This window comes from Culex quinquefasciatus, chromosome 3, assembly GCF_015732765.1.
Source record: "Culex quinquefasciatus strain JHB chromosome 3, VPISU_Cqui_1.0_pri_paternal, whole genome shotgun sequence".
Lineage (NCBI taxonomy): Eukaryota > Metazoa > Arthropoda > Insecta > Diptera > Culicidae > Culex > Culex quinquefasciatus.
In genome coordinates this window covers 79,404,183-79,429,814 of record NC_051863.1, presented here as the reverse complement: position 1 = coordinate 79,429,814, position 25,632 = coordinate 79,404,183, and the positions used below count along the sequence as shown (strand labels likewise).

General features: G+C 38.6%; 1 protein-coding gene across 7 annotated transcripts in view; it reads left to right on the top strand.

Moving 5' to 3' along the window:
- The window catches only part of LOC6035842 (fasciclin-2), a 104,307-nt gene that overhangs the window by 54,361 nt on the left and 24,314 nt on the right, over positions 1 to 25,632 (top strand). For 4 of the 7 annotated variants that reach the window (XM_038264394.1, XM_038264392.1, XM_038264391.1 and 1 more), the window contains exons 2-8: positions 5,616 to 5,790; positions 14,235 to 14,288; positions 16,172 to 16,338; positions 22,291 to 22,415; positions 22,502 to 22,797; positions 22,869 to 24,069; positions 24,135 to 24,318. In XM_038264394.1, the coding sequence (XP_038120322.1) occupies positions 5,616 to 5,790; positions 14,235 to 14,288; positions 16,172 to 16,338; positions 22,291 to 22,415; positions 22,502 to 22,797; positions 22,869 to 24,069; positions 24,135 to 24,318 (2,202 nt within the window). The remainder of the gene's footprint in view (positions 1 to 5,615; positions 5,791 to 14,234; positions 14,289 to 16,171; positions 16,339 to 22,290; positions 22,416 to 22,501; positions 22,798 to 22,868; positions 24,070 to 24,134; positions 24,319 to 25,632) is intronic. The other 3 variants (XM_038264397.1, XM_038264396.1, XM_038264393.1) reach the window with 1 other exon arrangement.

Genomic DNA, 25,632 nt, shown 5'->3' with positions numbered 1-25,632 from the left:
TCCTTCGAAATGAGCAAACCATGCTTCCTTGTTCGGACTAGCTCAAGCTTCGTAGAAAGTTTCGTTGGAAGACTAAAGAAACTTTTGTGTGTGGGAGCAATTTTAATTACACACTTGTCTTTTTTTTTTTTTTTTGAATTAAATATACTTTATTGAATCTTTCTTATAATAATTACATTTGGTTTACATAATAAGTGGTCAGCTGTGGCTCTTCAGCTTTAGTTTGCTTTTCGTGATTTAAACACTGTTCATTTTCTTAACTTTAAAAGTATATGATTTATCATTTTTGTAACACTAGGTACAATGAGGAAAAAAATGTAAGAAAACATAACCTAACCTAAAACTAACTTAATCTTACCATAAACTAAACCAATCCTTGAATCAAGGGGTATTCAGATATAGCACATTTTTCCCTGAATTTCAAACATTTTTCTTGAATCTTCTGATCCAACATTTTTACTTCTGCTAATTCATGAACCTCACTTGATCTTGTCCAGCCAGGAACATTCAAAACCATTTTGAGTACCTTGTTTTGGACACGCTGGAGCTTCAATTTATGAGTTCTAGCGCAACACTCCCAAACAGGTACTGCATACTCAATAACGGGGTAAATTATTTGTTTGTAAACTGCTAGCTTATTTTTCAAAGATAGCTTTGATTTTCTGTTAATTAAAGGATACAAACACCTGATGAGAATGCTGCACTTGTTCAATATTTTATCTACATGCTGCCGAAACAATAGTTTCGAGTCAAGTATGAGACCTAAATAGACAACTTCCTTTGACCAGGGTATTGAAACATCATTCATTTTAATCAAAACATCATCCTTTGGGACAAATCTGGCCGATTTGGAAAGTGGAAAAATGATGGTTTGAGTTTTGGCTGCATTTATGCGAATTTTCCAGTCGCCAAAGTATTCGGAAAGAACGTCAAGACCCTTCTGAAGACGGCCAACTAAATATCTGGTTATTTTACCCTTATAAATAACGGCAGTGTCATCAGCAAAAGTGACAACACACCATTACCAGGAAGAGTAGGCAAATCAGATGTAAAAATATTGTACAGAAGTGGGCCAAGAATACTTCCTTGGGGAACCCCAGCATCAATGTTGAATAATCCAGAAGCAATCCCATTCAGAAAAACCCTGAACGATCTCTCCGAAAGATAGTGCTGGATAATTTTGATAAGATACATTGGAAAACCGTATAAATACAGTTTATGTATCAAACCATCATGCCAAACATTGTCAAAAGCCTTCTCAACATCCAACAAAGCCATAGCAGTTGATTTAGACTCAAGCTTGTTCTGCTTGATGATTTTAGTTACTCTCGTAAGCTGATGAGCAGTATTATGCCCCTTTCGGAAGCCAAACTGCTCGTTCAAAATTATATTATTATCGTTGGTAAAATCCAAAAGCCTTGAATAGATGACCTTCTCAAAGAGTTTGGACAGACTACTCAAAAGACTAATGGGACGATAACTTGTTGGCGATGTTGGATCTTTTTGAGGCTTCAAAATTGGTATGACTTTGCCCAGTTTCCAATTGGTGGGGAAGTAACCAAGTTGCAAACATTTATTGAAAATATTGGCTAGATGTTGAAAGAACTGATCACTCTGTTTTTTCAACACTAGATTAAAAATGTTATCAAAGCCAGGAGCTTTCATATTTTTCATTTGTTTAACTGCAACTTTGACTTCCTCACCAGAAACATGGGAATCTGCAGGAAATTCAAAGGTAGAGTCATTGATTGTTGAAATACTATTGGCAACTGATGTTTCTTTACGGCTGGTCATGGAAGCGCCAAGATTATGTGAACTAACAAAATGAAGCCCAAGTGCATTTGCCTTTTCCTCGGATGTAATCAAAGGAGAATCCTCAACAATAAGAGGAGGAATAGGCTTTGGTTTGTTTTTAAGAACTTTTGAAAGTTTCCAAAATGGTTTTGAATAATTCCCAAGCTGGCTTACATGTTTTGAAAATTCTTGATTTCTGATATTGTCAAGTCGGTCTTGTATGATTTTGTTCAAATTGTTCACTGAAATCTTTTGTCATAGTCCCCAGTCCGTTGATATTGTCTCCTATAAACATTCCTAAGTCTAATCAAGTGTTTAGTATCTACGTCAATATCAGTTACCTTAAAATTAACAGGAACCTCCCGAACGTTGGCAGCCTCTGCTTGGTTGATAGCCTGCTGGATCACCTCCAGCGAACGATCAATATCAGCAGAAGTTTCCGGGTGTTGATCATAGTCGATGTTGCTGTCTACCACTTGCTGAAACTGCTGCCAGTCAACGTTGTGGTAATCTTTCCGGGTTGGTTGCCGCTGCGGAGTAACGGAAGCTCCAACCTCCACAACCACCGGATAGTGATCAGAACTCAACTCTTCAAACACCTCAGGATGAGCCACGTTCTCAGCCATATTGGTAATGAAGAAGTCGATGATTGAGTGATTCCCAGACCGAGCCACCCTCGTTGGACGATCCGGACTCACAACGTTGTAGTATCCGTTTTGCAGATCGTTGTGCAGAATCACTCCGTTCCGATTCCTCCTGCTGTTGCCCCAAACTTCATGCTTCGCGTTGAGGTCACCAGCGATGATGTACTTTGCGCTCCGCCGTGTCAGCTTCTGGATATCGCTCTTCAGTTTTGCTGCTGAACCATCTCTGGAATTCACCTGACGTGGGCAGTATGCAGCAATGAAGAGTACTGGGCCAACCGAAGTGGGAATTTCCACCCCAACGGCCTCGATGATGTCCAGCTTGAAGTGTGGCAGCCGGCGTGGCTTGAGATCACGATGAACAGCGACAAGCACACCTCCTCCTCCAGAGGTGGTCCTATCGAGCTGCGTCGCGATCTTGTAGTTTTGCAGATAAACTTTTTCACCGGGCTTCAGATGAGTTTCCGTGATGGCAGCTACGTCGATCTCCTTCTCGCGAAGAAAATCCACCAGCTCTAAGTTCTTCCTCCTAATGGAGCAAGCGTTCCAATTCAGCAGCTTGAGGGACCTACGATCCATACTGGATGACGAACGAGGTCAGCACTTCAATCTGCTGGGTCTTGGTTTTGCATCCACGCAGTGCAGCGGACATCTGTTTGAAAATATTGAGGAGTTCGGTTGAGGTGTAAAGATCATTACCATTTTCCTCAACTGCTGGTTCTTGGGTTGGTCTTGGCTCCTGGCTGAAGCCCGGTGGTGGCGGTCTCGGCTCCTGGCTGGAACCCGGCCGTGGATGATTCATCTCAGCTCTCTTCCTGGGATCCAACGGCAACGGTGCCAAGTTCGGGACCTGGCGTCGCGGTTGAAGAGGTGGAAAATTTTGCTCCACCAGGGCTGGAGGAGTTCTACGACGCTGAGGCTGATTCTTCGTCGATGCTTGCTGCCGAATTTTCACGAACTCAGCTCTCTTGGGGCACTTTCGGTCGGTTGACGAGTGCTCACCGTTGCAGTTGAGGCACTTCACCAGCGAATCTTGGATGCACTGGGATGTGATGTGCGCATCGGTACCACATTTGGCGCAACGACGCTTCAGGTGGCAGTTCTTACCTCCGTGCCCGAAACCCAGGCAGTTGAAGCATTGTGTGACGTCACGATGCACTGGTCGGTATCGCTCCCACGACACGATAATGTTGAAAACCGCTCGGATTGCCTTCAGCTCAGGAAGCGTCGTCGATCCCTTAGCCAAATGCAGCAGGTAGAGCTGGTCACGGTACTTGATGTCTTTGTTGCGTCGGCTCATTTTGTGCACGGCCAACACATCCAGTTTCAAAACTTTTAGCTCGGCAGCTAATTCCTCCACTGGCATGTCGTACAGACCTCTGACGACGATTTTGTACGGCTTATCCATGACGACATCATGGGTAAAGTACTCCGCCTCGTTTTCGGTCAAGTAATCCTTGACCAGTTGATAGTGCTGCCTGGATTGCACCAGCACCTTAAATCCGTCCTGACACAGACGAATGTTGCCTAGGACTTTCCCAGACTTGATGAGTTCAACCAGCCCCGCTCGAAAGTCGATCGTTGCTGCTGATTGCCGCACATAAAAAGGAGGCAGTTTCTCCTTTCGCTGTTTCACTTCATTCTCCTTTGCTTCCGCTACCTGGTCCTCGTCAGGCAGTCCAGCAAACTTGTTGTTCTTCAATAGCTGCTCCTCGTGCGACGAAGAGTTCTCCTCCTCCTCATCCATCGGTACAGTACCGTCGCTCTTTTTCGTCTTTTTGCTTACACACTTGTCTTGTTTCCTATTTGTTTCATTTTTTTAAATTAGTTTAGGAAATAATGTTGACCTTTGTTCATGGTTGACCAATTGACTTTGGCGTCCTATACGAGTCTCAATCAGGATTTTTTTGTATTACAAACTGTTCAAACGTGCATTAATATTGTTTAAATTCAGTATAAGGGTCATTCCAGGTCAACTGAGTACACTTTTGGACTCGACCTTCACCGATTTGGACCAAACTTGGAGGGAAAGTTCAGCTATCGATAGTTAACAGTTTATAATAGTTAATAGTTTATAATCATTATTAGTATAGAATGAGACACTAGTTTAAATGAAATTCTATCATTTCCATCGCAATAATCTGTAAAATTTCTCTTGTAATCCTCTTCTTTTACGTCCCCGGGCTAGACGCGTTCCAAACTCCATCTTTATTACTCAAGTTTCACAGGGCATCATCAGATTTGCCACCGTTTCCCAGCTGGCTTGAATGTCCTTTGGCATCAGCTCCTCGAAACCGGAACCCATGGGCCTGGGCCCCACACCGGCTTCGTACGACAATTTGGGATGCAATATTCTCTCTTCGGTGGCAGCAAATGGCATGAACTTGTGTGCAGCTCGAAACTTGCTCAAAATCTTCCTGAAGTTTTTATCGCATTTTTTGCACCAGCAGCGGTGGCGCAAAGTCCTTCAGAATTTGCTGGTGGATGATGCCGTCGTACTTCTCATTTTTATGTGAAAATGTTTTAATAAAGTTTATTAAAAGTATTGCGCGCGCGAGGATTGCGGCTATTACGGACTGGGATTGTGTCGTCAGATAGTACTTACCAGCTAGTTTGGATTTTTCCTTTTTTACAGGGAAATTTGAAAAAGTTTTTTTCAAGCTGATTTCCTCCTCTAGAGGGATATCCTTCGTAGGTCTGCAGAGGGAAAAAAAGAGGCAGGGAGCAGCGTTATAAACTTGCTGGAACTTTGCTCCTCATGAAAGAAGTAGATAAAATTGTCAGGCGTGCACTCTGGTAATGGAGCTCTTTTAATATTATGAACGTTGATTGGGTTATAAAGTTGCCGGCCCAGGAGATATGAAATGATTTAACCTTTCAAGTTTCTACGGGTGCTTTTCGGGCCACCAGCTACTAATGGTTGCGTTGTGCACTAAGGGAATAAAAGAGCTTTTATGTGATGAAAGAAAGGAGTTGTGTGTATTTTTTTCTTGAAAATTAATTAAGAGTGAAAATAAGATTAAGTTTCTTTTTGTAAACACAGATTGTGTCGAACATTTTCACATAATTCCCACTGTTCAATGACGCAGTCGTCCTCCTCTCATTACCGCGTACAAACGGTCATTAAAATTCAATATTTTTCAACAATCTTCTCTTCTTTTCCTCCCTCTCTTTCAGGCCTGGTACGATGCCAGAAGGTTCCGAGCCTACAGATCCTGCCGGCGGCGTCCGTCCAGCGGAAACCTGTTGGTGCCTCGTTGCTGCTGACGTGCCGACCGGATGTCCCCGATAGCGCGCTGATTTCCGATCTGCGGTGGAGTGACAATCGCAACATGACGATACCGCCAAAAGCGTAAGTTTTCGAAAAGCTCACAATTCTGTGAGCAAAAGTTTTCTCATCTAGCGCGTGCACCACTAACAAAGTGCATTGTCCCAAACCACCTCCCCCAGCAGTTTCCCCCACATTTCCCTAGCTCGTTATCACCGGGCATATTCGAATGCGTCGTTATAACGGGGTGAGTGGGTGGGTTTCAGTGCACGAAAGCGTGAAAATGCCACCTTTGGAAAACATTTCAATTTTCATTGTGCACGCTCTCGTTGGCGCATCGCAGAAAATATGACACTGTGTGTGTGTGTGTGCAGGAAGCTTACCAGAGGGGAAAACCACGCCAACCTATAATTAACTGAACTCTGCAGCATGATTCTGAGACCACCCCCTACTTAATACCCCTCCCTTACCTTTGTTCCACACCATTATCAGTTTTGTGAGTGCACAAAGCTGCAGCAGCAAAGGGGAAAGTTTTTCCGAAAGTGGTGAGAGCCTTCCGGGCGGGTTTTTGCTAAATGTGACACGCGTAGAGCGTCCAATTTCCCGTCCCGGGAAAAAATTTCTCGGGAATTCCCGGGATTTCCCGTAAAAATATATTTCCCGTTTCCCGGGAAATTTATAAATTTCCCGGGAATTCCCGAAATTCAAGCGAAAGTATACATTTTCTTAATTTTTTGGATCCATATTTTTTTTAAATGCTCTAGAAAAAATTAAGAAACACAATTTAATATCAAGATTTGTTTCTGATAATATTAGTTTCTGAAGAAACTGGAAATAGACCTTGCTTATTGAAAATAAACTTTTACATTTCAAGTAAACTTTTTAAAAAATAATTGAATACAGAATAAGGAATACGAATAGTTTACGTTTTTGTTTACCATGATCAAATTAGATGAAAATTGAATTGGTATAATTAAATATTTCAAATAGGTTTTTGCAGGCAGAATTACTTCAATTCGTGAAAAAAAATCAATTTAAAGTAAAAGAATTATGGAGCATGGGTGCAACAATGGGTGTTAGAAGGTTTAACATGAAAAAAAAATCTAAGAGTGGTAGTGGGATGATGACAATTTATCGTATAATTTAAATCATGTTTTCGTTCCATAAAAACGTTCAACAGAAGTCAATTAAAAACCTGAAAGCCAGGTGAAAAAAAAACATTAAAAAATCATTGAAAAACTACTTTGTATTGTTTAAATGGTGCCCGAAAAATGAAAACAAGGTTTAGAAACTTGCTTCAAATATTTGAAAACATTGAGTTGTTTGAAGTAAAACAAACACGAGAAGTTAGATTTTTAAAGAAAAACTTAAAAGCTTTACCTTGGGTTAGAAAAATTATTTGTAATGAAAAAAAAAAATTGAATGATTTTATTCGTTTCAACTTAATGTGTCAAACCATACCCTCTCAAACTGGTCACAGAGGCAAGTTTTAAAGAAATTTTAAGATTGTGAAGTATGGATTTATTTTATTTACTGTCCAAACACTTTGATGAAAAAATACTTTTCAACAAAAAATACAAGAGACCATTTTTTGATTTGTTGTACGATTTGAGCTTATAAAATTAGAAAAATATACATTTTCTTGTAGTTGTATGAATTTGTACATGCAGTCAAGCTATTAGTTGATCTTTATACTTATTTTAACCATTAAAGTCGCTGTACTATTCAATTTTGATGCAGAATATGATTCAGAATCAAGATTAGAGCAATTTTCAATTAATTTAAAATTTCCCGTTTCCCGGGAAATTGGTAAACCCGGGAAATTGGACGCTCTAGACACGCGCGACACATCGGTGCGGCGTTCCGCGGTGACAATTGAAGGGAAATTATTAATTTGACGGATTGGGGTGTTCAAATTGGAAGTATTGTTTTATCTTTTCATTATTGAGTAACAAGTAAATTGAGTTTATTTATAACTCAATTTATTTGTTTAACAACTGGAAAGGAACTTAGAAATATTTTTTCAAAGTTTATGTCTCTCGACTTTGATTGCGGTTGAGAAGAGATGAAAAATCGAAATAAAGATCTACAATCTCAACATTTCAAAGAAAAAGCGGAAGTTAAATGAAATTTTACACCTTTATAGTTGTTTTGCAATCAAAAGCATTAAAAAAAATCTGGTACAGTATATGTGAATTTTCATAATATTTTTATACAAACTAAAACATTATAAAAAATAAACCTTTTGTCAACCAATTTTATTTCAGTTTATTGCAATTTTATTTTCACTAAACATTAATACTTCTGGGTGATTCTCCACCAGCCTACACAGCATTGGCCTAAGGGGTAACTTTTGTCAATGATCGCGAAACCAAGCTACATTTTTCGACATCTCCACGGATATTAATCCTCTAAGCAAATCCGGTACGACCGCCGGGTCTTTTTTTGTGGTCTCTATTGCAAGTTTCTGCTCGAACCTAGGAGTCCGAAGGCTTGAATGGGGAGAGCACCCAAACCTCTTTTTACTCCAAGGAACCTTTCACCCCAGTGTTTGAACTGACGACCTTTGGATTGCGAGTCCAACCACCGCCAGCGATTCCACCGGAGTAGGCTTGGTTTGGTGTGTTGTTGGTACTTATGGCATGGAGACGAATCCTACTCCTGGAATGACTTAACGGCCTAACAACCAAAGCCGGGACCGACATTTTACTTCCTCATCCGATGGAAGGTTGCAGCAGATGGGAATCGAACCCAGAATCATCCGCTTACAAAGCGGACAGCGTAACCATTCGGCCACGCACTGGATGTACTGCTTATAAATGGGTAATTCTCTACCAACTCACACGAAATCGGGAATAGAGCTTTATGACTAGGGTTAGTGAAATTTCACGATTTCACGGACAGCGTGAAATCCGCGAAATTTGGCTTTTTCCGCGAAATCCCGTGAAATTTTATGTTTGTATGAAAATGTAACGATTTTTCATAAAATAACTTATCAAACTCAAAAAGGAATAAAAATAATGTCATGAACTACTGTAGAATTAAGCGAGTGAATACCCTGGTTTTATTACTAATATAAGGTTAATGATTTTTGACGGTTTCGTAGACGGCGTGAAATTCGTTAAATTTATCAATTTTCTCGAATCATTGAATGCAAATATGGGCAAAAAAAATGTTGAAATAACAAGCCATAGTTTCAACATTTGCATGGAAAAAGGGTTTTAAAATGCATTTTACACTAGTTCAGTAGTTTTGCAATCATTAGTTTTCAAAAAATGTAAGACCTGACGAAAACAAAAATTTTAGCAAAAAAAAACATTTTGCGATAACAAACATCGAAAATTTTCAAAAATTCGAAAGATTTTTAAATCAACCCAAACATTCTAAAAATGGAATGAAAAACGCAGGGGAATGAATTTAAAATTTATTTTAGCTGATCCATTGAAATGTTTAAGTTTTTCGAAAAAATATTTTTTTGTCCCCTGATTTTTCGGGCCAACTTCGAAGGGATGGGGAGGGGGGGGGGAGACAAAAACTTTTAATAAAATTTGCACTAGCCTAACAACTTAATAAATATTTCACCCAAAAAAGAAAAGAAATTTTATTAGTTTTCAATTAAAAAGCTTGATTATATATGTGTGTCAAGTTGATATGAACCATTTGAAGAAATGTTGAGATTTTTTAGTTTTTTAGAAACTAGCAAAATTTAGTAATATTTTCATTCGCTGTACTAAAAATTTTAGTGCTATTTTATTTGAAAGGTATAGTTTTGAAAGAAATTAAAAAAATCAAGGTTTGTTTTATTCAAAATAAAATTAAGAGTATTTTTTTATTTTTGGAATCATATTTTAAAAACATAACAATTTTTTTTTGGGCCAGTTAAATTTTAACGATATTTGTTTATTTGGGTAGATGATTCCCTTGAAAGTTAAAAAATACTCCTTTTTTGTTTTCTCTTCTCATTTAGAATAAAAATTAAGATTTTGTTAAAAATTATATTATTTTTTCAAAATGTTTATAAATTTAGTTTTTGAAAAATGAGCTAAAACCCTTAAAAAAATATGTTTAATGGGCTAAATGACGCAGAAAATTCAATTTATTTTACTCATTTTGACTGAACAAATCTAGCTTTGATATGAAATTCAATAAAATGTAAAATGATATAACAGAAGCAAATTAGCGAAAACATTTGAGCTTTGTTAGTCGAATATTAAAAGAGCAGTTCAGTAAATGAGAATACGCTTGCCCTACTCATTTTGTTTCAAAAAATATATAGAGCCCATCCAATAACCAGGAGGATTTTTTTTTAATTGGAAGAATTTTTTTGTCGCATTCAAATTTAGTAATTTTTTTTACATAATAATACATAATGAAGCATAAAAAGTAGTTTCTGTGCTTTAAACATAGGATTTTCAGAGTTATTTTAACATTTTTCAAGTTCCGCGAAATTTGCGTGAAATTTGGTGTTTTGAAATTGAGGTCCCCGTGAAATTTGCAATTTTCGAGCGTGAAAAATCACTAAGCCTATTAATGACGTTTCGCGTACACACACTAGCGCACCATTTGATTTTGCTGGCCTTTTCATTTACAACAAAATTTTTCATTTTAAATTTTTGTGTTTTTTTCTAACTTTGCAGGGTTATTTTTTAGAGCGTAACAATGTTTTACAAAGTTGTAGAGTAGACAATTACAAAAATGTTGATATACAAATATAACGAGTTTGCTTGTAAACGTCACGAGTAATCGCGATTTTTCGAAAAAAAAGTTTTGAAAAAGTTACTTTCTTATTGTTTCGCCATCCGTGTATGTCGAGGGTGACCATGAACGGCGATAGTCAACGATAAACAACTTATTCAAAACTTTTTTTTCGTAAAATCGCAATAATTCGTGACGTTTATAAGCAAACCCCTTATGTCTATATATCAAATTTTTTGTAATTGTCTGCTTAACAACTTTGTAGAACATTGTTACACTCTAAAAACAACCCTGTAAAGTTAGAAAAAACACGAAATTTTAAAATGATTTTTTTTTGTTTTAAATGAAAAAATGACCCGTCTGGGACAAAACATGTTCCAATTTTTTCACAGTTAAGTAATGGAAAATGGCCGAGATTCTAAAACTTTTTTGATGTCTTCTTCGATAAAAAAAAATACGTTTTTTAGGAACTCTGAGTATGTCATCAAATCGGGCGTACAATTTTACATAAAAGTCCCTTTGACACCAAATTTCTATCTCATCACCTTTTCAGGCTGCAAATTATTTAAAAACACCTCTTTTTTCGCATGTTCAAAAATGAAAGAGGTCGTACCTCCCCTCCGTCACGAGATATCAAAAAACGGACCTTGGCTTCGTGATTAGAGACAAAAGTTACCCCTTAGGACAAAGTTTCACGCAAACCGAAGAGGGGACGGGTCGTCTGCTGTGTGAGTTGGCGTTTACGAAAAAATGATGTTGACATTCGAGAGGGAAAATCTAGCACAACAAATGCTAACAAAATCTCATGGGAAATTTTGTTTACATTCAAGCATTTTTTTAAAGGTATAATTTTCAAGTAAAAAGTATATGAGAACTGTTCCGAAATGTCGAAGTATCAATTAAGATCGTAAAAAATAACTAGGCTTAGTGATTTTTCACGCTCAAAAATAGCAAATTTCACGGGGACCTCAATTTCAAAACAACAAATTTCACGCAAATTTCGCGGAACGTGAAAAATGCTAAAATAACTCTGAAAATCTATTGTTCAAATCGCAGAAACTATTTTTTATGCTTAATTATACAGCAATTCCATTTGAAAAGAGCCTAAACCGAAAAAAAAGTTCTCCGATCGGGCTCAAAATTTTTCTTGGGGTTCCTGGCCAAAATAATTAGACCCGTATTTTTTTTTGTTTGGCCATTGGGGTGACCTACATCGTGCTAGGGTGGTTCAAAAAATGGCAATTTTCGTCATTTTTCGCAAAAACCTCTTTTTCCGAAAAATCATATCTTAGACGCAAAAGAAAGGTGATGAGTTTGGCTATTTGGGAAAAATAGTAAGAAGTTTCAAAAATCTAGCTTACCATTTGAAAAAGTCGCATGAAAACTTAAAATGGCGTTTTGACCGTATCTGGACCAAAGAGCCTATGTCTGAAAATATTTTATCGGATTCCTTGGAAAATTTCACAAATTATATCAAAAAATTGGCGATGTCGAACCGTACGTTTCAGAGATATGATTTTTTGAAAATTAAAAACTGAGTTTTTCGACGCGCCACGCGCAAAAACGGGAAAATGACGAAATCGGCAAAAAACCAACTTTTTTCACTAAAACTGCGATAACTTAAAAATTTCAGCGATGACCTATAGATGTTTTGGATATCAAAATTTTCGTAGTTGAAAGACGCAACTTTTGTTACCATAACATCTATAGGTCATCGCTGAAATTTTAAAGTTATGGCAGTTTTAGTGGAAAAAGTTGATTTTTTGCCTATTTCGTCATTTTCCCGTTTTTGCGCGTGGCGCGTCGACAAACTCAGTCATCAAAAAATCATATCTCGGAAACGTACGGTTCGACATCGCCAATTTTTTAAATGTCATGTGAAATTTTCCGAGGAATCCGATAAAAATATTTACATACATAGGCTCTTTGGTCCAGACACGGTCAAAACGCCATTTTAAGTTTTCATGCGACTTTTTCAAATGGTAAGCTAGATTTTTGAAACCTCTTACTAATTTTCCCAAATAGCCAAACTCACCACCTTTCTTTTGCGTCTAAGACAGCTGAAATCGGATGAAATGACGCGGAGATATGACTTTTCGGAAAAGAGGTTTTGCGAAAAATGACGAAAATTGCAATTTTTGAACCACCTGGCACGATGTACGTCACCTAATGGCCAAATAAAAATACGGGTCTAATTATTTTGGCCAAGGAACCCCAGAAAATGTTTGAGCCCGATCGAGAACTTTTTCGGTTTAGGCTCTTTTCAAATGGAATTGCTGTATATATTATTCTTCAATAAACTAAAAAATCTTCACTAAATTTGAACGTTACACAAAAAATCTCATAATTTTCAATAAAGTTACCATCTGGTTTATGGATGGTTTATGGCTCTATTTATATTTTAAAACAAAATGTAGGGCATGTGTATTATCAAAAAGTTTTCGCTGATTTGCTTCTGTTATATCAGTTTACATTTTATAGAATTTCAAATCAAAGCAAGATTCAACAATCTTGTCCAGCCAAAATGAGTAAAATAGTTTGAATTTTCTGCGACATGTAGCCCTCTCTGGCTGTCGATCTTCTCGATATCAATATTGCTCCAGTTGTAAAAAAAAATGACAGTCCATTCATGAAGATTGCTTTGTCCCTTCAGTATCGACAACGAGAAAATCCACTGTTATTAGTAATTGAACAATGGTATCGTTACAGTTTCACACAAACATAAAATTTCACGGGATTTCGCGGAAAAAGACAAATTTCGCGGATTTCACGCTGTCCGCGAAATCGTGAAATTTCACTTACCCTAAAAATAACCTTATATTTTTATAAGGTTATTTTTCACCATCTAATAAAAGCCTGCTTAATGCTTATAAACTCTAGAGCAGTCGAATTCCATTTAAATAGTTTTAGAGAAAAATGTAAATTTATGTCGGAGAGAACGGTCGCTCTTGCGTTCTTTTGCAAACTTCTACAAAATATAAATGTCGTTATAAGATTGTTGCAGTCAACTTTTGTTTTTTAAACACAGCTTTAAAAAAGGGTTCTTTCTGAAAGTAATAATTTTTTTTCTAAGGTTTGCATTATTTGTTTCAGACTCAATACATTCTATGTAAATTTGTACCATTTCAAAAAGTTATATCGAACTCCAATATTGACACCTCAAAAAGAAAATATAAAAAAAACACGACACGTATTACTATTTTATTGTGAAACTTAAAGGCATGCTTTGTTATTTATTGGATTTATTATCCAATCTCAAATTAGTCTTACTATTGTAAAAAAGGATTCGGTTGAGTTTTTCTCAAGCTGATGTATCCCTAAATCACCAAAAACTTTAATTAAAATTGAAGACCGAAAACTTTCCGAGAATTGTGTAATTTCCCAAAATTGCCAACCACCACTTTCGGATTACCAGGTGATGCATGTAATAATCTTTTTTTTTTCTTACAAAACTTTGCACAAAACTTAAAACGTAACTTTTTCACCCGGCACAACTACTTTTATCTGGTGTGATTGTTTTAATGTCGTCGGTTTCCTGTTTTAAATTGTGCAGTTTGTTAAAACTTCTTTGCGTGTATAACGGTGATTAGTTTCCCCTTCCCAACTCACCTGGGTGTTTGACTTGCTTTCGTTCTTTCTGTTCCTTGTAACATTCTGTTTCATGCAGTGACTTTTCACCGCACCGTAATTGGCGTTTACAACTTACCCCACCGAAAAAAAAACATTTGTAGAAGCTTTCCCTTGAGAGAATCCAGTTTCTAACACCCTCGCCCTCCAAAAACTCGTCCCGATTTCATCCAGTCAAAATTAATTTTCGTTATTTTATTGTTTAGGACTAAATATTACTACCCACAGTACGATTCTAAAGGTCGAAAGCTCCCAGCGAAGTAAGTGTGCATTTTGGAGTTTGATTGTTGTTGTTTCATCATGTTTCCCCACCTTCATGCATTTCTAGAACTATAGAGCGTAACCGCGATCTCTTTCTCTAGCCTATAGATAGTTTCGCACGGGGTGGCAGAGCTTCAACACTTCCTCTTCAGCGAGCGTAGCCAATGCTGAAGCCACCGCGGTGTGTTTCCTTAATAGAAAAAAAAAAACAATAATAAATAGTGTCATCTGTGTACTTAGTTGATGGAGTTTTTTAGTTAACCGAGCTCATTAATACAACTGCGCCACTTTTGTTTTATTTTGATTTCGTGTGACACTGTACAAAGTGTATTAACCATTCACATCAATGTTCATCAACAATCATTAAGAGTATCTGATAAAATCACAACTAAACATAAACAAAATAAGACGATTCATTTGATGGTTTCATGATGAATCATATTATCATATTACTTTATTACAGTCAAATTAAATGTTTGAAATAATTGGAACAATGATTGAAAGTTTTAAACAGTGAGAAAGAAACAAACCAGAATTTCATGTTTATGGATTTGAATACTTGAAGAATCGAATTCATGTAAACTCAAAGATATAATTCGAAAAAAATCACGCGTTATTGTATTGATACTTTTGTACATTATTGAGAGAAAAATAAATATATTGCGTAACTATAATAAAGCATTTTTTGAAACACTTAGATTCAAAAATTTTAAAAATTAGACTTGAAATTTAAAAAGTGTGTTTGCATTGCATAAATTGTTTGTGGATCATTTCTACAACTGTTTGAAGAATTTGCGATTCTCACAACTTTCGAAGCCTTCAACTGACCACTTGTGCAATGAGCTATTCAGATTATCGTGCAAAAGCAAACACCGACAATCTCATCTCACTTCATCAACCAACACCTCCATTGACCACCTTCGATCGAACGCATCAATCAAACTCTAATTATGTGCAAGCACGAACCACTTGCTATCAATCTTTCTCGCTTTGTATCTCTAACCTTTTCCTACCAGTTTAGTTCCGATGTGTAGAATCTGTCTATTGGTATCCATTCCAAGCATTCTGCGTGCGTGTGTGCTCTCACTTCTCACCGGTGGAATGAAACTCCACGTGTACACTATCTTTTACGTTTCTGGAGAATAGCCGTTAGTGATAATGCTAGCAAACCACAGAAAGTACCCTCCCACATAAACACACACCCACACCTACACAGGATTGATAGATCATCACACTTAGAACTTTGCCGTATACGTGGAGTGTACCTTCTAATGAGCTGGCAAATTTCAAACGATTGATTTGTTTGCCTTGCTCCACATCACGTTCCGGCGTCGCCGTATACCATATCCATTAGCCCCACTTTCATGTCCAATTCAATCAGTCCAAATTCCTCCGCTTTCGTAGCAGGTCCCAAAAGGTCTTTCTTCCTTTCTTCTTTGACGATGGTATTCCTGGGCAACATTCGTATTGCACAAGAAGAACTTCATTCCAGACATTCCAAGGCTCCTCCAACTTTTTTCCTCACGATGGTGATGATGTTGTTGCTGATGAGGATGTTTCTAATCATTGGTACTTTCTGAAACCAGGGCAGACTGTTGTGTGCACGTTCGAGCCGTCCTCAATCTAATTAAGAGTTTTTTCCTCCAGCTGATGTCCCTTCTCATCTTCATGTAACGAATACTGACACCACAACCACCCTAATTTTCTTCCTGCTCTCAGAAGTGTACAGAACTTTTACCCGACACACACTTAAACATGTCAAAACTTTCCTGTCCGAAAACTTTTCCACTTTCATTGCATTATTATGATACAGAAAAGTGCAATAAACAAGTCTAACCCAACACCACCCTAACACCCCCCAACTATCTCACCTTAATTCCAGGGCCGGACAATCGTCACCCCCCATCTACACCGAGTCGATTGCCTCCGGGCAGGCGCTGGCGCTGATCTTCAACTCGCTGCAGGAATCGATGGCCGGCGTGTACTACTGTGCGGCGTCCTACTCCGTGACCGAGCAGCTCGGCGCGTCCGTTTCGGTGGAAACTTACGGTAAGTGCAAGGGCAGTCATTTTGAAGCTTTTAAATCGTGTCAAATTAAAAATCAAAAGGTCTCTAGGCGGGCTTTGATCTTAAAATTTACATTTATTACATTACATTTATTTTCCAACCGATATTTCGCCTTGAAAATGCATTGGCAAGAGGAACTCTTTTTTTTATATTTTTATGTACCCCTCAAATCACACTTTTTCAGGGGTACACATTATCTGTGTTTCCGACTTAGAACCCTTTAATTAAAGTAAGCAAGCAGTCTTTATTTTGGTCGCAGGCTATGTCTAAAAGCTTTGTCTTGCAACTTAAAAAAGTACATAAATATCACTCAAAGGTTCATAACTCCAGACAGTGTTGCCAGATTTCAAAGTTTTAGACTCTTTGGAAAGAGTTTTTGACCTAACCAACGAAGGTTCGGATGATGGATCCAAACATAGTTTACTCTGGTTTCAAAAAAGGACATAAATATCACGTAAGTGGCCATAACTTGGGACAGGGTTGCCGTATCTTTAATGTATTGACTCGTTGGAAACGATGTGTACCATGGTGGTATTTGAATAAATTTCTGACCACCATATCTGTGCTCTATTGTACTAAGTTTGCTGGTTTTCCTATCTAGTTAGTATAAGAGAGCACAGATGCATCGATATATGACGAAACTCGATCCATGGACCCCTAAACCAAGTCGAATGCAACCGGTTTGGGTCAAACCGATTCAGCCAGTGCCGAGAAATATGAGCTAATCTGTTGGTCACATACATACATACAAAAACACACACAGCCATTTGTTCAATTATCGATTCTGAGTCTATATGTAAACATGAAGGTGGGTCTACGAAGTTCTTATGAAAAATTTATTTTTCGAGCAGGATTATAGCCGTACCTCAGTAAGGAAGGCAAAAATGTGCATTCCAACGTGTCTGCCAGAAATCTTCCACTTGAGAATGATACAGGCCGTCACTTTTTGATGGGTAAGAATAATTCATTTTTTCCTCTTAAATAAGAAATAAAGAAATAAACTTATAAGTCAAAAGTTTATTTCTTTATTTCTTATTTAAGAGGAAAAACTGTCATAAGTTATGAATCTAATTTTTTTGTGGAAAATTGGTAACTCCCGATTAGGTCCAAAATTTTCACCATTCTGCTTATCGCTTCTTGACACTCATCCAGAAGGTGGGTCGTAAATTGGTACAATTGAAGATCAAATGGTAGTACATATTTTGCCTTTCTTACTAAAGAAAGGTATAGGTTTTACTTTGAGGCTGGACGTCATTTCCATCTTCGTAAATATGTCGATTCAGCATGAATTTTAATCGGAAAAATCGTCAAAAAATCACACTGCATCGATTTTCGACGCTCTATCGATTCACCTTGACAGAACTCGTCTATCTCCAACCCTCGAATTTTGAGAAAATAAATTCCGTGGAGGTCGAGTGATGTTCGTATGTGGTAAAATTTTGCCAAATTTTGTGTCGCGTCGTTCTCAGCTCCCATATATCCGATTTCGATTCTTCTGAATGAAGATGAAATCTAATATGCTGAACCTGGGCGAGTTGCCGCGCAAATTTCGAAATATCCATCTGTTTTTGGATGCGGCCAGACTTTTCAACAAAATACACAGTTTTCAAATGAAAATATGGTCATTTTTTTCATTTTCATATCTTTTATGTATCTCAAAAATTTTATTTTTTGAGCTTTATAACCTCCCAAATTTTCATCCAGATTCATAATATGGTTCTGGAGTTAGAGCCGTTTGATTAACCTACCATAAGAAAAAAAATCCCTGAAAAAGGTAAAAGCCCACCTGGTGACCTTCGCCAACATTTTTCATTTCTGATTCTATTTGAAATTTTTTTCTACATTCATAGTACAGACCATGATTGAGCATCTGAAACAAATTCGACATTTATCGGCAATCCCGATCAATTTTTAGAACGATTTACTTTTTGCCTTTCTTACTAAAGAAATGTATAGGTTTTATTTTTAGGCTGGACGTCATTTCCATCTTCGTAAATATGTCGATTCAGCATGAATTTTAATCGGAAAAATCGTCAAAAAATCACACTGCATCGATTTTCGACGCTCCCTCGCCAAGTCGACAAGTTGTCAAGTTGAGCTTCGAATACTGGCGCATATATTTTGTTGCTCGACTTATACTCGTTTTGTAGTAGCTTGTCTACCGATGTTTCCTACAACATGTAAGATATCGTAGCTTTTCGGTTTCGGTTTCGGAAGCTAAAAAACCAAAACCGCGGTGTGCGTTGTCACTGGCGCATAGGAAGCTTGTTATGATCGTGTTTGTCATAAACGCTAGTTTGATTACAAACGTACAAACATATTGTACGATTGAAAATATTCTTTTGGTGAAAATAGCGTTTTTTATTTCTTTTGCAAATCATACATACATCGCTTTCATCATAGAACTTTCTTTTGTGCTGACGTTATAAATAAACAAAGTCGATGTTATGAATTGAAAAAAGTTCTACCATTGTTATATTCTTTAGTAAGAAAGGCTCTTTCTCACCCCAGGTGGGATTAAATCGGGTTTTTTTTTAATTTTTCGAGATTAGAGAATTACATTGCATTAAAAGTGCACTCTACTTAGTAGGCCGAAAAAAGGGACATCTACCCAATGTATATCCATGGGGAAAAAACTAACAAAATTCTCCTACGTGGTTAATGCCTTACTTACACTTTTCAAATTAACATTAATTTGGTTAAGATAAATATTAAAGAATAATTTGATTGTCGATGGACTTGAAATCTTTTCAAAGATGTGTCGTATGATGAGTTTGGACTCTATGGTCATCAAAAATATAAGGGTTTTGGTTCGAGCTTATTTAAAAAGTCTTACAACTACCATGGTTCGAGTGATGGAATCGATTACGTTTTTGTAAAAGAACATTAATATCACCACGGGTATTAATCTTCAAGCAATTTGAATATGGCGACATGTATCAGAAGAAAGTGAGTCATTTTCGCTAGTTCTCACTGTTCTGTGTTCTGCGTGCACGTCCGTAAACATCGGCCACTACTTATACAAAGCACCACCAAGAGGCAAAAGGTAATTACGAATATTTTTGGCACTTTCGTTGATAAAAACATGCGGTTTTGCAAAAAAAAATAACAAGAATAACTTTTAAGTCGACTTCGTCGTGCTATCTTGTCGCACCCGCCATTTCGATGTTTCGAGAAAAACGCGTTTTAATGTTTGACCTTGATTAAACAAAAACGAAAACACGCAATGTAAACAATAACAAACACGTTTTGTTTGGTTGACCATTCTGTGCATTGCCCCGAAATTTGGTTGTATTTGATTGCCGGAGTCCAAAGTTATAATCATAAATGGTTACGGTAGTCTAACTTGTACGTGCGTCAAACGCGTTCTGACCTAAAATCCCTTTGCCATTTGTCGCACTTACATCAAGATAGCACGACAAGATTAAAACTTCTTTCATATAAAAAGTGACAAAAATTTTCGGACCTTTTTTGGTTTTCATTGAATATCTCAGGACTGAAATCAAATTTTTGGGATCTGTGAAGGTCAAAAGATGAGGCATTGTGAGCTGCACAAAATGGCGTTCTTTACTCAATTTGGCCCAAAATGCACGTACGACAAGTTTGCACGACGGCGACGAAGTGTAGTTTGACTATCAAACTTGTTAATTGTTGCTGATTTGTTAAAAAAATTGATAAAAATAATGAGTTTTTTTGCAGCACCCCTTTTGGACAGACATTTCTGTTGCCACCTTTTGGTTCCTTGGATTAGCCATGGATAATTTCACAGTGTAATAAACAGGGCAGCTACCACCACGCGGTGCCACTGTCTTGAAGGAGAAAATGATACAGGTTTTTCAGACGAGTATCAATCTCCTGATATCACTGAAGTAGTCATAACTTTAGATAACGTGACTAGATATCATAGTTTTTTGCAATGATGTGTCACAAGATAGATCCGGATATCATTTTCTTTTTTGGTTGGGTGCAATTATTTGGCGAGTAGTCTGATTAAATTAACTATTCGATGATGTGTCAAAAGACAGATCCGGAAGTCATTTTCATCCATTTTAGGCCATTACTTTCGATAGGGTGACCAGATCTTCATTTTTGTTTATTCATCGAGAGGTCTTTTGATAATCTTCCTAATGATATATAATGTGAGGGTTTGGTATTAAATAATTTCACTTTTGTGATATCCGGACATTTACGAAATCGAGAGCTGAGAAATTAGGGCTAATTAGATGGCACTAGGAACTATTTTTTCTCCAAATTTAAGCTTTACGAGACATTATCTCAGCATCCATAAACTATGAAAAGTGATTGTATGAATTTAGATTTAGAAAATATTTGAAGGTCGGTCAATATGTGGAAGGCAACATCCACCATAAGGTGAATTAAGTAACGTTTTTTTCATTTAGAACTGCCTAAACATTAACAAATATCTGTCTAATCTAATCTAATCTAACACAAACGCTGCCAGCTCTACCACGTTGTGTTTATCGTAGAGAGGATTCTGAAAACGGATTACATTTCACAGAATCTACAGGGGAGGAAGGATGCGTGGACATTCTGTACCAAACGCTCCGTGTTTGTATTATTGTTGAAAGTTGTGGTTAGTATTATAATATATAGTTAAATGTAATATAATATCTGCGTATGTAAACAAGCAGTCTATCCCCCTCTTACTTGACGTGAACTGTCACTTGAGCGGAAGGGATAGACTGCTTGTTTACAAATGCAGATTCGCCCTTTTGAAATGTTACTACGGAAATTATCTTCATAACCAGCACAAAAATTATAAATTATTGCATGAAATAAGACGGAGTGAATACACAGCAAAGAAAATCATGGTGTTATTACATCTGGGAAGGAGTGCATCTTTTATGTCAGACAAACAGCTTTAATATTATCTTTGATAGGGTGTAAATATACCTCTGGCATATGCAATGCAATGCAATTAAAAAAAGACTTGCAATTCCAAAAATAACATCAAACTGGATATAATCAAAAACATTGAAAAGTATCAGTAGACAATTATGCCACAAAAATTCTAGGCCCTTAAGCAATATTCAATGTGGCCAGCTAAGAGTCAAAACGGAAATGTCCAACTTTTCATTTGTGGTGGCTGTAAAACAAGACCATTTTTCCTACCCACCGAAGAAGACTCGAAAAATTTGTTGAAATTTCCCCCCACTGGGTTCGATCAAAACTTTGCATGCCGCTGAAATTTTAATCGTTGCGGCATGTCAGCAAAACTATTTAACAATCTAATGATTTTAATAAATTTTACATACACATACGCACACGAACGTTGCATAACACTAATGGTGCGCATTTTGTGGAATGCAATCTCTGGAATTTGTACCAGATCTCCGCGATGCGTTGCCTCTGTCAGATCATCCTCCCCCACACACACACACTTGGGGAATAACTTTAATTTCCCTCGTTATGGACACATTTGAGTTTTGGATAGTGTGGCATGAACATGAGCGCACCGCGCGGAGCAATGGAATGTTTAATGCACGCGATGTGTGTGTGCGGTGTGGGGGATTGTTTTATGGAGGGATATTATACGACCAGCATCCTTCTCTGCTCCATTCATAAAGCCCTTTGCATTATAATGCTACTGATGCTGATGCATATTGAGCAGCATAACGACCGTGTGTGTGTGCGTGTGTGTGTATTTATGTGCTGACTTGGCTGAATATGTGCAACAGCAGTGCAATTGTCATGCCGTACCAAAAGCTCGGGCTGTAACGAACGTTTATCGAGACGACGAGCTTCCTTTGTTCGTTCCTTTGTTTTAAATTGCACGTTAGCCGGTTGGTCTGTTCAGTGGGATCAACTCGAGAGCCACGATGATATCTTTTGAAAGTGAACCGTCCCAGAATAGAACGTTGCTGACCACAACCATTTCACGCTCTTTCTCTCTCTCCCCCTATCCATTTCCAGTGGCCATTACGTGGAAGGATGCACCGGAGGATCAGCGGCCAATCCTGGGTGACGACTACATTGTTCGCTGCGAGGTGACAGCAAATCCGCCGGCGACCGTGGATTGGCTCCGTAATGGAGATCCGGTAAGGCATACACTTTCAGAGTCTATTGGGTCCTCTTGTGAGGTTTGGGGAATTGCGTGAGTACAATGAGTGTGTGCAATTTGCAGATTAAATCCAGCGGTCGGTACGTCATTGAGAATCGTGGGCTGTTGATTCGGAATGTGTCCGAAAGTGACGACGGTTTGTACACGTGCCGAGCCGCAGTCATATCCACCGGCGAGCTGGCGAAGCGCGTAATTCGAGTTGAGGTTCAAATCAAGCCCGAGGTGCAGAAGTTGCCATTGGTGCTGGATGCTGTCGAGGGACAATCGTTTTCGTACCTTTGCAACGCCACCGGCAAGCCCGTACCTGAGTTCCAGTGGATCAAAAAGAGCACACAGCAAAATGTAGTTGATATAGATAGGTATGTTTGTGTTGACTTGTTTCTTTCTCCTTCCCCGTAGCTTTATAGTTCCACACCATTTGTTTCAATAGATTTTCCGTTAACGCATTGACCGGTCAGCTGGACATTAGCCGTGTGGAGCAGGATGACCACGATACGTACTCGTGTGTGGCCAAGAATGCAGCAGGTATTTCCGAATCCACCACCAAACTGAACGTTCTGATTCGTCCAAAGATTTTGGAATTCATGAACATTACCGTACCTGAAGATAGTGACGCCGTGTTGGCATGTAGAGCATTTGGACGACCCCCACCGGAGATTACGTTCCGTCGCTTTGGAACGACCGAGGAGTATTCTGTTGGACTGCAGGTCAGTGACGACCGCATCGTGCTTGACTTGGATACCAACGCGGAACGTGGCGAGACCATTGGCAGTTTGCGAATTCACAAAGTAGACAAAACTGACGACGGACTGTACGATTGTATCGCGAGAAATCCGGGAGATGTTGCGTACAAAGTGGGACACATCACTGTCGAGTACAAACCCAATTTTGACAACATGAAGTCACTGCCGCCAGTTTACACGTGGGAGCAGCGCCCGGCAAATCTCAGCTGCTTGGCTCAAGCCATCCCGAACGCGACAATCGAATGGCGCTGGAACGACCGACGTGTGTTGGATTTGTACGACATCAACATGAAGGTCGAGAATGTAGGTGCGCGCAGTGATCTGATCATTATTCCTCGGGAACCCCGCTACTACACGAGCTACAAGTGCGTTGCCACCAACCGACTTGGTAGCGAAGAACATGTCATGGAACTTCGCGAAGCACGCATTCCGGACGCGGTTGGACAAGCTCGACCAAGGTCCGTCAGCGCAACCTCCATGACCTTCGACATCATTCCACCGGCGATCGAAAGAGGACTGCCCATTACGGCCGTGTCCGTTCAATACAAGGAGGAGTTTAACCCCGATTGGAACACCGCCCTGAACCGCACCTGGTCGCCCGACAGTCCGTACATCGTAGAAGGGCTGCGACCGCAGACGTCGTACAGCTTCCGCTTTGCGGTACGCAATATCGTCGGTCTTGGTCAGTGGGCCGCTTATGTGGTGCACTCCACGCCCAAACGATCCGAACCGGAAACGCCCAAAACGCTGCACACGCCCATCCAGGAGGAGGACGAAGAAGATGACGCCATCGTGACGTCACCGTACGCCGACCACTTTGAGCTGCGGTGGAACGTCCCCGTTGACAACGGAGAGCCCATCAACTTCTACCGGGTGAAGTTCTGCCCGGTAAGTTTGTAGAAACCAATGTGTTCGAAACGAATTATTCATGTCTCATCTTTTGTTTCATCCAGGGTTCCAAGATCAACGGCGTGTGGACGGAGCTGGAGGGTGCCTGCATCGAGGAGGACATCCAGATCTCGACCTCGTACGAGATGCGCGACCTGCAAGCGGACACCTACTACCGGATAGAGCTGATGGCGCACAACGCGATCGGGTTCTCGAAGCCGGCTCACCTGCTGCTGAAGACAGCCCGAGGTGAGTCCAACAACAATCTTGGCAGCTTGTATAACGTTTACTCGGCTGGATTCGGCTATCCTCCGGCCAGCGCCGCCGGCCGCTTCGCATCCCGGCCCACGGAACATGTTTTACTGTTGTTTGTTTACTCTGTGTGTAGTTTTGTGTTCGTTTATCGCTTCTAATCTACACCACTCTCTATCAATAATACGCGTGACTTAATCACCACCACCCGATGATGTGTGACCAAGTAATGTAAGAACCGCCGGCAGAACATAAAAGTGCGCGTGAGAGTCGGCTACGGTTCCACAGAACCCAAATCTTTAATCGAGCTTGTGTAAACATTACTTCCTATATTTTAACTGAAACGCTCTGTACTGTTGCTCATTCTATGAACTTTTACTCTATTTGCTCACTCTTTTTGGCTTGCTTTCTAAATTTTGCGAATCTTTTATCCTCTTTGGTTTGGCAGCACATTTGGGAACGTTAAAAAGTGTCTAAATTCCAAATTTCAAATCAAAACCCAATGCGATATAGGTTGCGACCAGTGAAATTTAAAATCCAAAACACATCACATTGGTGTAAGAGATAGCGTTTCAGTAGGGAGGAAGATTCGTACTTTTAAGAGCAGAATCGAATTTTTCCTTTCTGGTAAATTATTTCCTGTCTTCTCACGTACTATCTGCTGTTATGTGCATTGGAAGGAGAAAGTACTTCCTTATTTTCTCATCTTTCTTTATTAGACTGGTTCCAATTTTGATAAGAAAATTTCAACTCTGCCAAGAAAATATAAGTGAATTGGTTAGTTTGTAAAGAACATAGCAAAAACACAAATCAAATAAAAAAACGATTTAAATTCAATTTGTTTGTACTTTAAAATTATGAATAGGTTGTTACTGCATTACAATAACTGTTCTGAATTCTTAAAACTTTAATGTTTCAAAAGATCAAGAAAATTACATAAGGAAATAAATCAAAACAATTTTAATTAAGAGTTTGAGCTCATAAACTTTAAAAGTAGTTCGATTGAATTGTAAATTAAGAAAAACGTGTGGCGGTCAGTCTTTGGGAAACCATAATTTGAACCAGTCTAATCTTCTCGTTATTTATAAGTTTGGCGTACGCGAATAGCACCACGTTTAAAAAGCGACATCCTTTCCTTTCGTTTCTTTGGCTTGGAGACCAGAAGCAATATAATGTTCATTTTGTCAGAATAATTTTAATTAGAGTTTCCAATTTCGACATAGTTTTAGATTTAATTTATTGCTGTATAAGTCCTGGATAGGAGAAGAAACGTACGATTAAGTGATTTTAGATAAGCTAAGACAAACACAT